The sequence below is a fragment of the Cinclus cinclus genome, chromosome 3, assembly GCF_963662255.1.
Source record: "Cinclus cinclus chromosome 3, bCinCin1.1, whole genome shotgun sequence".
Lineage (NCBI taxonomy): Eukaryota > Metazoa > Chordata > Aves > Passeriformes > Cinclidae > Cinclus > Cinclus cinclus.
Genome location: NC_085048.1, coordinates 89,785,632 through 89,798,170, shown reverse-complemented (window position 1 = coordinate 89,798,170; position 12,539 = coordinate 89,785,632). Strand labels below are relative to the sequence as shown.

The following is a 12,539-nucleotide window of genomic DNA, read 5'->3' as shown; positions in this document are numbered from 1 at the left end:
GCCATGGGCAGGGGCGCCTTCCACTAGACCAGGTTGCTCAGAGCCCCATCCAGCCTGACTTTGGACACTTCCAGGGATGGGGCATCCACAACTTCTCTGGACAACCTGTTCCAGTTCATCCCCACCCTTACAGGGAAGAATTTCTTCCTAGTATCTAATGTAAACTTACCCTTTTTCTGTTTGAAGCCACTCCCCCTTGTCCTGTCACTACAGACTCCTTTTAAAAGTCCCTCTCCATCATTCTTGTAGCCTCCCTTCAGATACTGGAAGGCCACAGTTAGGTCACCCCAAAGCCTTCTCTTCTCCAGGCTGAACAATTCCAACTCTCTCAGCCCTTCCTCACAGGAGAGGTGCTCCATCCTTCTGCTCACTTTTGTGGACCCACTTCAACAGGTCTGTGTCCTTCCTGTGTTATTCCTGTGCTGAATAACCCAGAGCTGGACACACCAGAGCTGGGGTCTCACCAGAGGGGAGCAGAGAGGCAGAATCCCTTTCCTTGGCCAACTGCCCTTTTGATGCAGCCCAGGACAGGTTTGGCTTTCTGGGCTGCCAGTGCACATGGCTGGGTCGTGTCCAGCTCTTCATCCACCAGCACCCCCAAGTCTCTCACTGCTGAGTTGCTCTTGATCTGTTCATCCCCTAGCCTGGATTGACACCAGAGTTCACCCCATTTGTTCCACATTAAGAAAAAAACAGTGGATCAGGTGTGTAGATGCAATAAAATTTTAGTGGATGTTTCAGTTTGTATATAGGTGTTGTCAGAACAACAATGCAGTTAATACACTCACAGTCATCTCAGTGATCAAATAATAGAGGCCTCTAAAGCTCACAAAGCTAAACACTGAGATTTCTACAAGTGGAGTATGAGCTGCACTAAGCAAAAGCTTTCATGTTCTAAAAATAAAGTTAATTTGATTAAAACATCATGGAAACAAAGATGCAAATGACTAAACTAATTTCCTATTCCTGTCTTAGATGACTGGTACCTAATACTAATTACTAATACTTAAGTAACTCTATGTATTCAAGTGCAGGAGGACTTCAATCAAAGAACTACCCCTCGCCAAAGAAAGAAAACAAACCTAGAAAAACAGTCAATAATTGATTCTGGTTCAATTAAATACTGTTATACTTGATAAAGCATTGTCCCTCATCAGTTGCAAACCCCAGCACAAGTGCTAGCCTTTCTAACAAGGAAGGCCTACTTTCTTGATATACATTCTCATTTAATATACAGATTGCATTATGGAAATCATTTGGATGGAGCTATCAGCCTGAGATAGACAACTTCACTAGTCCTTTTTTTTTCTTTTAATAAATAAGGAGAGATGTCTGAATTTGCTTTCAACCATTTCTCTCAGCTTATTTTCTACTATTAGCCAAGTAACTGAAAGGAAACAATTTAAGAGAAAAAAAGCCTTTCAAAAAAACAGAAAACAAGTATTTATTGCTTTAAAGAGCAAAAACTAGTACTCCCTCTTTTCTGCCCAGTATTAATAGAAAGCTTCAGTATGTTTCATGCTAAAAATGTTCCTTTCTTCAAGCTCTTTGAATGCTTTTTTTCCCTTTAGTTCAGAAGATAAACTTCCACTCATGTACATAATTTACTCTTTGAGAGTTTCACTATTTTGGGATGCTTAAGTAGGATCTTGGAACTCCAGAGCTCATTTCTAAACTACTGAAAGGAACAAGAGGAGAAAACACTGCAATAGACAGTGTTGGTCTTTTTAAGAGAGCACTTCTAGGCACAGAAGCCTATTAGTACTTCCCTCATGAGGAAGTAATACTCCTCTATAAGATCTTCATTTGACTGGCAGCAGTAAGAACCTAAAAAGAAAACTGGTCCTACATACACTGACCTCTGGCAAAAAAAATTAAAGCTTGACTTCTTTCCTGGGTCAGCTCAGAACATATTGCATATGTCTCACAACATCCCATATTGCTTATTCACCAGCACCACAGGCTGATACTGTCATCCAAGTTCCCTTGTCCCCACACTTGTCCTCAAAAAAAAAAAAAAAAAAAAAAAGCCATTAATTGCTCAATTATGATGCATTATGCAGATCTTACCCATTAACTGTCCACAGAATCTATGGAGCTGGCCATGGAGTAGGCCTATTCTTACTGATTTGTGTGAAATGCAGAGTGGGGAAAAAATTCAGCTGGGTAACTTGTCATACATTTATTATTTAAATCTTCAGTGATTTCACTTGACAGAGAAGCCTGACAGCCCTCCTTCTAGTCTTGAATGGGAAGAAGGTAACTATGTAGTCATGCAGCCTACAGAGTTATTTAAATTTTCTCAGATTTTTGATAGTTTTGACCAGAAAAAAATTAACTCCAAGTTAGTGCACTGAGAGAAAAACCTGGCTCAGCCCACCCAAGGTAACATTTGAAACATTCTGTTATCTAGAAGGCACATAAAAGTAAACTTGCCTTCCATAAAAATCCTGTTCCAGTAGATTTTTCCAACTTGATTTCCTCCAAGAAATATTAGATTTGATAAAATCAGCATTGAAGTGCTAACAGATGCTAGGACAGCATGAAGTCGACGACGAAATCTTGGCGAGAAGAAACGTTCCTGAGGGGCAAAACAAAAGGTGCAGATGAAGTTAACAATCCCTGCAAATTTTAAAGCAGCATTAGAAAAAGACATTGCCATTACAACAAACAACTTTCATACAGAAGTTCAAATCCTTATGGAACAGATCCCAAAGATTTTCAAATATCTAACAAAACCTCTCACCAATGCCATTCAAGTTGGAGTAAGACTTCCTGATTAAAAGCAGTGTTGAATCATAGTTATGGCTGAAAGTAACTTCTGGAGGTTACTTAGAAAAATGAAAGCAGGGTCAGCTAGAGAAGGCTGCTCAGGGCTGTCTGTATCTGTTTAGGTTTTGAATATCCCCAGTGATAAAGACTGCCCAACCTTGCTGGGCAATCCCTCACAATAAAAGAGATTTTTTTTGTGTTTTAATGTTTTTTTTATATTTAAATTGGACTTCAGTCTGTGCCCCCTGCCTTTTGTCCTGTCACTGAATACCGCTTAGAAAAGCCTGCAGTTGGGTATTTATACACAAGGATAAGATTCCTCTGAGCCTTCTCTCCTCCAGGGTGAACAGTCCCAGCTCACTCAGCTCCTCCTCTTACGGTAGAAGTTTCAGTCCCTTTACTATCAGTTCCTTGGCTGGACTCACTCCAACATGTCCACGTCCCTGTTGTGGGGAGCCCAGAATGGAACACAGTTCTATACGTTCAGTGAATTCATTCTTATTTTACAAAATATGCTCCTTGATGAATTTTTGATGACAGATGTGAATAGTAGCAACATTCTTCTAGGGTGGGTGATACTTCCAGTAGGATCCAATATAGAGTAAAGCACTTCAGTACACAGCAAACAGCATCAAACAGCTTCAGAAGTCATTAAACCTTTGGTTATAAGACTGAATCACTGAAAGATTCTAGAATCAGATTAGATCTGGTTATAGCAATGACTGAACAAATAGATACCTCTAAAAAAAAGGTTCATATATACATGCAACCTCAAATCTTCTTTTCAGTGCAAATGTTACTGCTCATGTTCAAGAAGCATAATTATCCAGATTCTGGTACTGTTGGTAACTGGTCCTAATGATACCAATAAAGTAGGTCTCTCCACCATATACTAGTTTACATTTTTCTGAATCTGATTTTGCATTATCACCTGAGGTGTGAGTGCAGCATAGAGACTGCAAGAAGATGGTAAAAGAAGGATGAGGAAGTTTTAGCTTCCTCCATTATTCAGTTGATAGAGGAATATTTAAAGGACATTACAGCACTTCACCAAGAAATATGGTCTCATTACTACACGAGGAAAAATGTCCTGCACATTGTGGCCCCAGGCTGAAAGCCTCTGTACTTAGTGCTTGAATTTACAAAAGACTGAATGCTTTGTGTGAAGTGATGAGCATTTTCCAGGGTATGGAAAAAAAGGGAAGTATCAGGGGCTGCTCAGCCTTCATGTCATAAATGGTGACATTGCAAAAACAAAGTCCTGTGACTGCAGCATCAAAAAACCAAAACCAAAAACAAACAAACAAACAAACAAAAACCAACAAAAAAAAACAAAAACCAAACAAAACAAACAAAAAAAACAACAACTAAAAAAAGGGTAATTAATCTTTAATAGCTACAGGCAGATCAGAATTCATGCTCACATACCTGAAACAACATAAACACATGTTCAAAGCACACCTAAAATACATTTCTAGACAATTAAATTGCTCCTTCTGTAAGCATCAAAACAAATGTTTCAACTACTAGATTAAAAAGAGACAAATCTTCAAGTAAATGACACTTACAGGCATAGAAACACAATTTCTACTTATTACTGCAAAGTAATCTCTGGAAAATTGAACATTAGCCTTGGTCAGAACTATATCTAGTATATGAGTCAGTCTGAGTCAGCACAAAAATGAAGACAGATAAGGTTTAAGGCTAAGTGCTCCATATCAGTCAGTATGTACATCAGAGCAATAGCCAGTCTTCCACACAAAGCTATGAAAAATAGTCATGTATGAAAAGAGAGACTGAGATTTTTCTCTGAAAATTCTGGATGAAAACCAGGGCATGACAGGAGAGAGGTAGAGAATATAACAATTATATAAATATTCACAGACACAGACAACTGAGTTAGTGAATTTTTTCCCTTTGTAGTACTTCACATCAAAGCTAACCAAGGATTTCCAATACATACTCCTGTTCACACACACGTAGAGGACAGCTTAAGTTTATCTCTTCCTTAAAGACATAGTTTGAATGTATGGTCCCACACATGAAAAATGTATGCCTTTTCAGAATGTGTAAGTGTGGGCACACAGAGAAAACATTTGAAATCTTGCTATGAATTCTATGTTAACAGCAAAGTTTAAATAAGGACAAGTTATGATCATGCTGGTTTGAATTAACCTGCAGCTCAAATACGGCATTTTCTGTCATCTGATCTACCTTTCACTCTCCTTTTGTCTATCAAGCTTATTTGTCAACTCTAAAGAAAAAACAGTTTTAATTAAGAAAGGGAAAAAATCCTCTGCTAAAGCAGTAGAAAGAGTTGGAGATGGACAAGCCATCAGACAGCTGGTGTTTAACTGCATTTTCCATCAAGGTACTGATCAGACTTGGTAAGTTGCTAAAGTTTGCCTGTTTTACAAGCCAAAGTAGTACAATTAAAACAACATAAATAGCTAAAAATGCTCAGCTACCTTTTTTTTTAATTAATACAGTTACTAAAAAAAATAATTTAACTGTCACATATAGTACATCACCTTTTACAGAAGTGCTGCACATTAAAAAAGGCAAGTTAAATGTAGTATAGACCATAAAAGCCCTTAGCCATTTATGAGGTATAAAGGAGCAGTTTATGACAGACACAGTTTACGCCATCACTGAATCTTCACTAGGTTTTGCTGTAGCTAATTTCCATTAGCTTTGCTAGGCATTGATCCAAAAAGCAGTACACATTTCCCTGATGGTCTTTGATGTCAATGCAGATTTTACTCATCTGCTATGAAAGTAAAAGAGAAAACTTTCATCAAACATCTCAAGCCATCTAGAATAAGCTAACTGGGAAAGTACCAAGGCAGGTAGTGTGCTCAAATTAATATACTGAAAGCATTATTTAGCAATGAAAAAGAAATTAGGTTGGTCTAGATAACCCATAATAACAATTTTATTTAAATACCTACAAGCTTGTAAATTTTGTGAATGTACAGCAAGTTGTTTAAATCAAAGCAAAATCTAAAAAACCTTCCACACCCACAACTCTTCATTATGCCATTTAATACTTTTAAAAATATGCTCCATTCAAGCAATATAAACAACTGCTATGGATTGGTGGTGTTTCTCTAGATTTTACTGCTGTCTCTTTCTCTCTCCTCTTTCTTGTTGGAAATACAGCCAGAAGACAGAGTGGCAATCTTGTGTTAAAATGACAATGAAACCATGGCTGCCTAGCTGAAACCCTGATTTGTAACCCTCCTCAGAGCTCCATCTTATAATCTCACATCAATACTTTACCATACTTTACTTTTAGTAATCACCAGCATTCCCACTTCCCCCACACATGGTGAAACAAATGGACTGTAGCACTTAAACTACACAAAAAAATAGACATACTGTCATGATACTCAGCCCAAATGCATGCAGCATGACACAGAATGTGACTTTTAAAACACTGGTTCAGGCAACCTTTCCTGGAACTGAATGGAGTTCAGGTTATTATTCCAAGCCCATTCCTGCTGTATGTGAAGATCAGACTCTGACATTTTTGCTACATACTGGGGAAAAACTTCCCTCTGCACATTGTTTGGTCTAGCAAAATTGGCTGCCATCAGAGCTCTCCCAGCTTTGTAAGCCTTTGCAGCCATCTTACAAGAAGGAATGGTACTATCATATAGTGGGGCACCTTGACAAGCAAATATTATGTGTTTTAGAGTGGAGGAGGAAGACAGCCATGAAAAGAAATTGCACGGTCCAAACATTTCCATTCCTAAATCCATTTCCACTTACACATTCATGTCATATTTAGCCTCTAAGAGGAAACCAAGCCAGAAATGGAAAGCTTGTATAATGGTTGTCTCTTGAGAAAGCTGATGAAGGACAATACACACCAGAATAGATCATTTAGGTGAGAATTGAGAGTTAAGGTAAAGGACATGGTGTAAATTTAAGTTAGAGAGAAAATACTTATTTAATTTGCTATGCAAGTTAATTACACCACTGTGAGCATAAAATACACAAACATGACAGGAGAAGTGGCTCCAGGCAGCAAAGCAGCATTTAAAGGAACTTCTCTCTAGGGTCAGTTAGAGCTACCAACAGTGAATTTGCATTTTTGCAGAACTGTTCGCTGAATGGCATGGAAAGGTTAAATTGAGGGTCCAGGCAAATGCATTTAGTTATCTGAGCTAGCCAACAATAGAGAAAATGCTGTGGGTAAAACTGACCAGAATAAGTAATCCCATCCTTCCAGATGGAAGCTGGTAGTGACGGGACAAATCACATGTACTGACAGGACAAGAAAGAGTGGCTTCAAACAGAAAGAGTGTAGCTTTAGATTAGGTAACAGAAAAACATTCTTCACTGTAAGGGTGATGAGGCAATGGTTGCTCAGAGAAGCTGTGGATGCCCCAATCCTGGAAGTGTTCAAATCCAGGGTGGATGAAGCTCTGAGCAACCCGATCTTTGAGAAAGTGTCCCTGCCCATGGCAGGGGGCTGGAACTGGATGATCTTTAAGGTCCCTTCCAACACAAACTATTCTACAATTCTATGAAGTTGAGGAGACACCTAAGGCTGAATTCTGTACAGCAGGCAAAACTAGGCAGTCCTATACACAATATCACAAGGAAGTTTTTTACAGAAATAGATCCCTCAGTATTTTATCAATGAAGCAATTCTACATTTTCCTGCATCAACTGCTCTTAAACTTTTTATAGCAAAAAATGGTGACATGCCAATGATGGTATTGGTGATATGATTAGTGATACTGATTGGTGATGTGCTAATCATGATGATTTGGCATATCCCAAAGGCTTGTTATTGAGAGGCCAACCAAATCCAACTGCAGTGGCTTTTTCTGGGAGGAGATCCCAAGCATCATGCTGGATTAGGGAGGGCTCAGGAACAGGAGCACGTGTTTTCTACCATGCTGCAAACCCAGCTTGATGACAGAGTGAGAAGTGGCAGGAAGTCTCCCCTGACAGACATTAGCCGGTAACTTCTTGGCAAACACTTATAAGACGAAAAACATCTACATGTGCTGCATTTGCAAAACATCTCATTTATAGAGCTGCTCTGGGACAGATTAAAGAAAACTTCTCCATAAAGTCAGTGACGTTATTGAGCTTGCTTATACTAAAAATACTTTAACAACTCCCATGTAAAGGAATCAAATTTCCTGCAATTTAAGCAAGAGTCTATCTTTGTGCAGTAAAATAGAGATTCCCAACATTTATATCTTTCTGAACTACCCATCCAGGGAATTGATAATCCAAGCACATGGCAAAACAAGAGCGTATGGTAAAATTTGGAGAAGCAGCTGAATTATTTCTTATGTGAACATATGCACTGTGGAAGAAGACTGTCAGATACTATGACCACAGTGACCTGAAATATACCTGATACTACAAACTGCAAAACTAGAGATTACTTTATTCTATTTTCATCTGCCTTTGTTTTTTAAGGATCAAGATAATCTAGAACTACTTCAGAAGATAATTCATTTTTTAAGAGCATACAATATTTTATTACTAGCTGTGCTACAGACTTCATTCTTTCCCACTCAAACCTATCAGCCAAATAAGATATAGAGACTCCACTATTTTTTGTGTTGAAGAAATAGAGCAAATTAACTATCATGAAAATAACACCTAGTCCTGCATTATCTTTCATTGCCTCTCCTAGTGTATGAGAAGAGATTAAGTGTGCTTCCTACAATTCCAACCTTTCAATTTCCTCAATGTTTTTATTAGACAAACAATGCTTAAAATCTGATTCAATGTTGACTCATCTTTACATCACAAAAACTAAATTAATCCTTCTTTGCAATAGTCTGCTCTTTAGGGTTTACAAGGACTTTTGTGGGGAGGGGATGGATGGGTAAAATATTTGTGAGAAAGCTGCCCAGTACAGGAGGGGTACAGGTGGTGTTCTTACACATATCAGCAAAGAGCTTAGAAAAAGTCTCAAAGTTCATTTTACTAGTGCAATTTTCTGAGCTTCACTTTTCACCTGCCACTGTACTCCAACTAAAGGATAGGTCCCTCTCACAACTTCCATACTTTTCTATGGAAGGGATACCACCCAGTCAATCTTAAGGTGCTAGCCCTCCTCAAGTACTTTCATTTAGAAAATGTGCTCAAGTAAATGAGAACCCAACTCTTCAATGCCCCTGAAGCCCAGGAATCGCCACATCACCGCAAGAGCGAACACCCCAATACATATCCTGAATCTGGGTCATCCGCAATGCAGCCATTTGCCAAAAATAATGGGACAGCAGAAAAACAGGAGCATGGGTGAAAAGCTGAAAGAGAGCGAGGAGCAGATGGGGCAGTGGGAAGGGAGGCGACACATCCTGACTAACAGTTACCAGCTATTTTATCTATCTGCAGTTTGGCACACTGAAAATGGAGGGCAGGGTGTGACTGAGCAGCTGGGGGAGCAGATGGGACGGAGGAAAGGCTGAAAATTGTGACAAAGCTCTGCCAAACAGAATGTCAATTTATTTAATTTTTAAAGTGAGCAATAGAAATAAAGATGAGTTGGGTCCAAGCAATGGAGCATCTTATGTTTGTTAATACACATTGTGAGCGGGCAATGGGTCATAGTGACAAAAGTGTGTTTGGCAGACTGCAGAAATGAAGGGAGGGACTCTACATGCTCATTAATGATAGTGGAAGTTATGACTGAAGATCAACAGGAGCTAGGGAAAGGCAGCTCATGAGAGGCTGACATCTCAATATGGTACACATTCCTGCACTCCAAAGCTGAGGGACAGATGTTCAACAGAGTAAGAGTAGAGACTGCAGCACAGAAGAGCAACAGATATAAAGAATTATGGTTGAATGCATGTACAAAATATTAATTTATGAAATAATCTAAAAGGAAATATGGAATCCCTAGGGCTGCAATGTACCAAGATAAAAACAGACCTGCAAGAGGAAAGTGAACAAGATGTGCTACCAGATCTTATCCATCAATAACTTCCACACTAAACAGAAGAACAAATCTACTTCCTCATCAAAGTACACTGCACCCTTCAGTAATCACTGCAATAATTCCTGTTTGTTCTGTTTTTCACCTAACTCTAACCCGGAAACATCCCCTTTACTTCAGTTTGATTCATTTTTCTGGCGTTTCATTTTGCTTGCAGTTTTCCCCTCCCTTCTACCCAACCTGAACTGTGGCTTGAGGTCATATCCCATTTCTTTTCAAGGTATATACTTTCCTTCCAAAGCAAAGGCAAAAATTAGCTCCTGGAAGGTTCACACATGAAAGTAGGAACTGACAGCATTTTTCCAAGAGACAGCATGATGCAAATAACCTGTAATTCCCTGCATAACTCCTATAAAAAGAGGACCACACAATTAAAATCAAGCAGCTGTCAGTTAAGATCTATTTTCACAAATAGAACTTGATTCTGAATTTAGGAATAAATTCTATATATAGTATTTGAGATGATACTCATCTTCCCTATTGATATCTTACTAAACATTCACTCAACAGAATGCTGTCTTGCACTAGCACCATTTCATTTTTAGATTTTCCAAAAGATCTACATTTATAGCATCTCTCAGCAAACAGCCAACTCCCCCTTCTGTTTGAAGAAAGCCTCCTACCAGCTCTTATGTATCCACTACACTTACAGATGCATGTGCGAAAGTTTCACATACACAAAAGTAAATTTCTGTACTTCTACATTTAACTCTTCACTCTCAAAGATCCTGTCCATTTATTCTCTTTTAAGTGGCAGCTTGTAAAAAGTACACAATTAACAGCACTGAAATGCACCATCCTCTTTTCTGTTTTATGTTTAAAGCAGGGAATTTAGCCAAGTAATAGCAGTGTACATTCTCCTGTAAATGAGTCTCAGCTCTCACTGGTCTAGAGATTTGCGCACTCTTCTCTGTGTCTAGATCCTTGACATCCCTGTGTTTGTTCTTTGGGTTCTCATTCTGCCCATGCTGATTCTCTCAGTACCCTCATGCACATTTTAACATTTTTACCTTTTCAATAGTAATCCGGTTGAGAAGGGATCTAACTTCACCAATTATTAGTGCTGAATTTTGATGTTGCCTCTTATGACTGCTACCAAATAAATAATACACAGCAATAATCCCTGTAGAGACATTTGATAAACACTCTCAGCAAATAGAGACCATGCTTTCCCTGCAGTAAGGTTCTGTAGCTCATGGCAGAGCAGGAAGACCAGAGTGCAACCACTCCTCAGGACTTTAACTCATATTTCTGAAATTGCTGACATCTATCACCTGGACTAATTTTTGAGGCAAACCACAGAGGGAGGCTGTATTCATGTGACAGTAACAAAGAAGCACATAAGCAGCATCATTCTGCCTTGTTTTCACACTGTAGCATGATTTACTTGCTTTTCAAACATCTTTACTGACCAAGCACCAGCAAACTGCCCAATGTCTCCAAAATGGAAGAGGAAGTAAATAATACTGGTAGGTGGAAGAAATGGGTTTTTTAATGACAACCAAGCAGTTATGCCAGGGGCTTCCCATCTGACATTGTTATCTGGAGCAGAGCAGTCATCTTCTCAGAAAAATCACAACCGTTTCTCTACTTCTGGCATCAAAAATAATATTTCTTGCAAAGATTAGGGAAAAAAAAAGTCTCAAAAGGTAGAAAACAGTAGAATTTTATCTCTGAAATATTTCTGCAGTCATTTTTGTCACTCACCACACAGAAGTATGTATCATATTGCATATGCTTGTTTCTCTACTACATTTTCAGGTTTTGTTACTGAGTTTGAGATGAGAAGTTCCCTCAGCAACGAACACCAGTGCCACAATGTAAGTACGTGACAGTGTGAGTGCTTTTTAGCAGGGCACTCAAGATGTTTAGGGATTTACTGCCATTAAGAGAAATGAAACTTTACCACAGGACAGTGGAGAAAGACAAGAAAATAAAATCAAGCAAAAGCAGAAACATGGCGAGAATTGCTTGACTCAGAACTACTGTCAGCAAAACTAGAACTAGAAATCACTATGATGCATCAGGCAACCCATATTTACCTTTGAAGGTCATTAAGCATCTCAGGACAAAACAGCACCTTGACTCAGCTTGCTGCTTCTAAGTACCAAAGATCAGTAGTCACAAATCTGCCCTGACTAATGGTCACATCTAGAAGAACAACAGTATGTCTACTTTGGATAGTAAAGATTTCTGGGTAAAGCAATGATATGGCTGAACTCAAGGCCAGGGTGGGGAGTAGGAAGCAGGTGGCAAGCCCTTTCCCATAGTCTGGGTTTTGACATTATGGTTGGTACCTAGTCTCAAAAACCAGCTCTGCTTTAGAGAATAAGAGTCTGATTAAGGGAATTTGTTCATTCTTAGAAAGTGAAGCAACAAACTCAACACAATTCTACACTAAGTACATAAAGATGTTATGAAGCGAGTACCATTGGCAACGCTTCACTTAATCGAATCAACAAGCTGCAATAGAGATACACAAGAATTATAAAAAACTATTGAAAAAAAGAAAAGGCCAGACTGACTTGACAATAGTAAACAAGTGATACAAATACTTTTCCCACTGAATGAAGTAAGAGGAAGATCAAAGCCCAGTGCATCCTGAAGAACAGCTGTTAGGGTCTTTATTTATTGCAGAGATCTTATTAAAGATTTAATCTTGCAAGGTGGTCAACAAACATACCTCCCTTGAATGACTTCACAATGTTTAGTCAGATCTTGTCTTTACTGAAGAAGGAAACTTTACTTGTCTCATAGTAGTTTAAAGTGAGTTATAATTGCAAAAAGA

The 12,539-nt window shown here is 38.7% G+C and overlaps 1 protein-coding gene across 1 annotated transcript in view; it reads right to left on the bottom strand.

Moving 5' to 3' along the window:
* HHAT (hedgehog acyltransferase) overlaps positions 1-12,539 on the bottom strand; it is a 159,417-nt gene that overhangs the window by 52,167 nt on the left and 94,711 nt on the right. Inside the window, exon 10 of the mRNA XM_062489272.1 lies at positions 2,437-2,581. Within this exon, the coding sequence (XP_062345256.1) occupies positions 2,437-2,581 (145 nt within the window). The remainder of the gene's footprint in view (positions 1-2,436; positions 2,582-12,539) is intronic.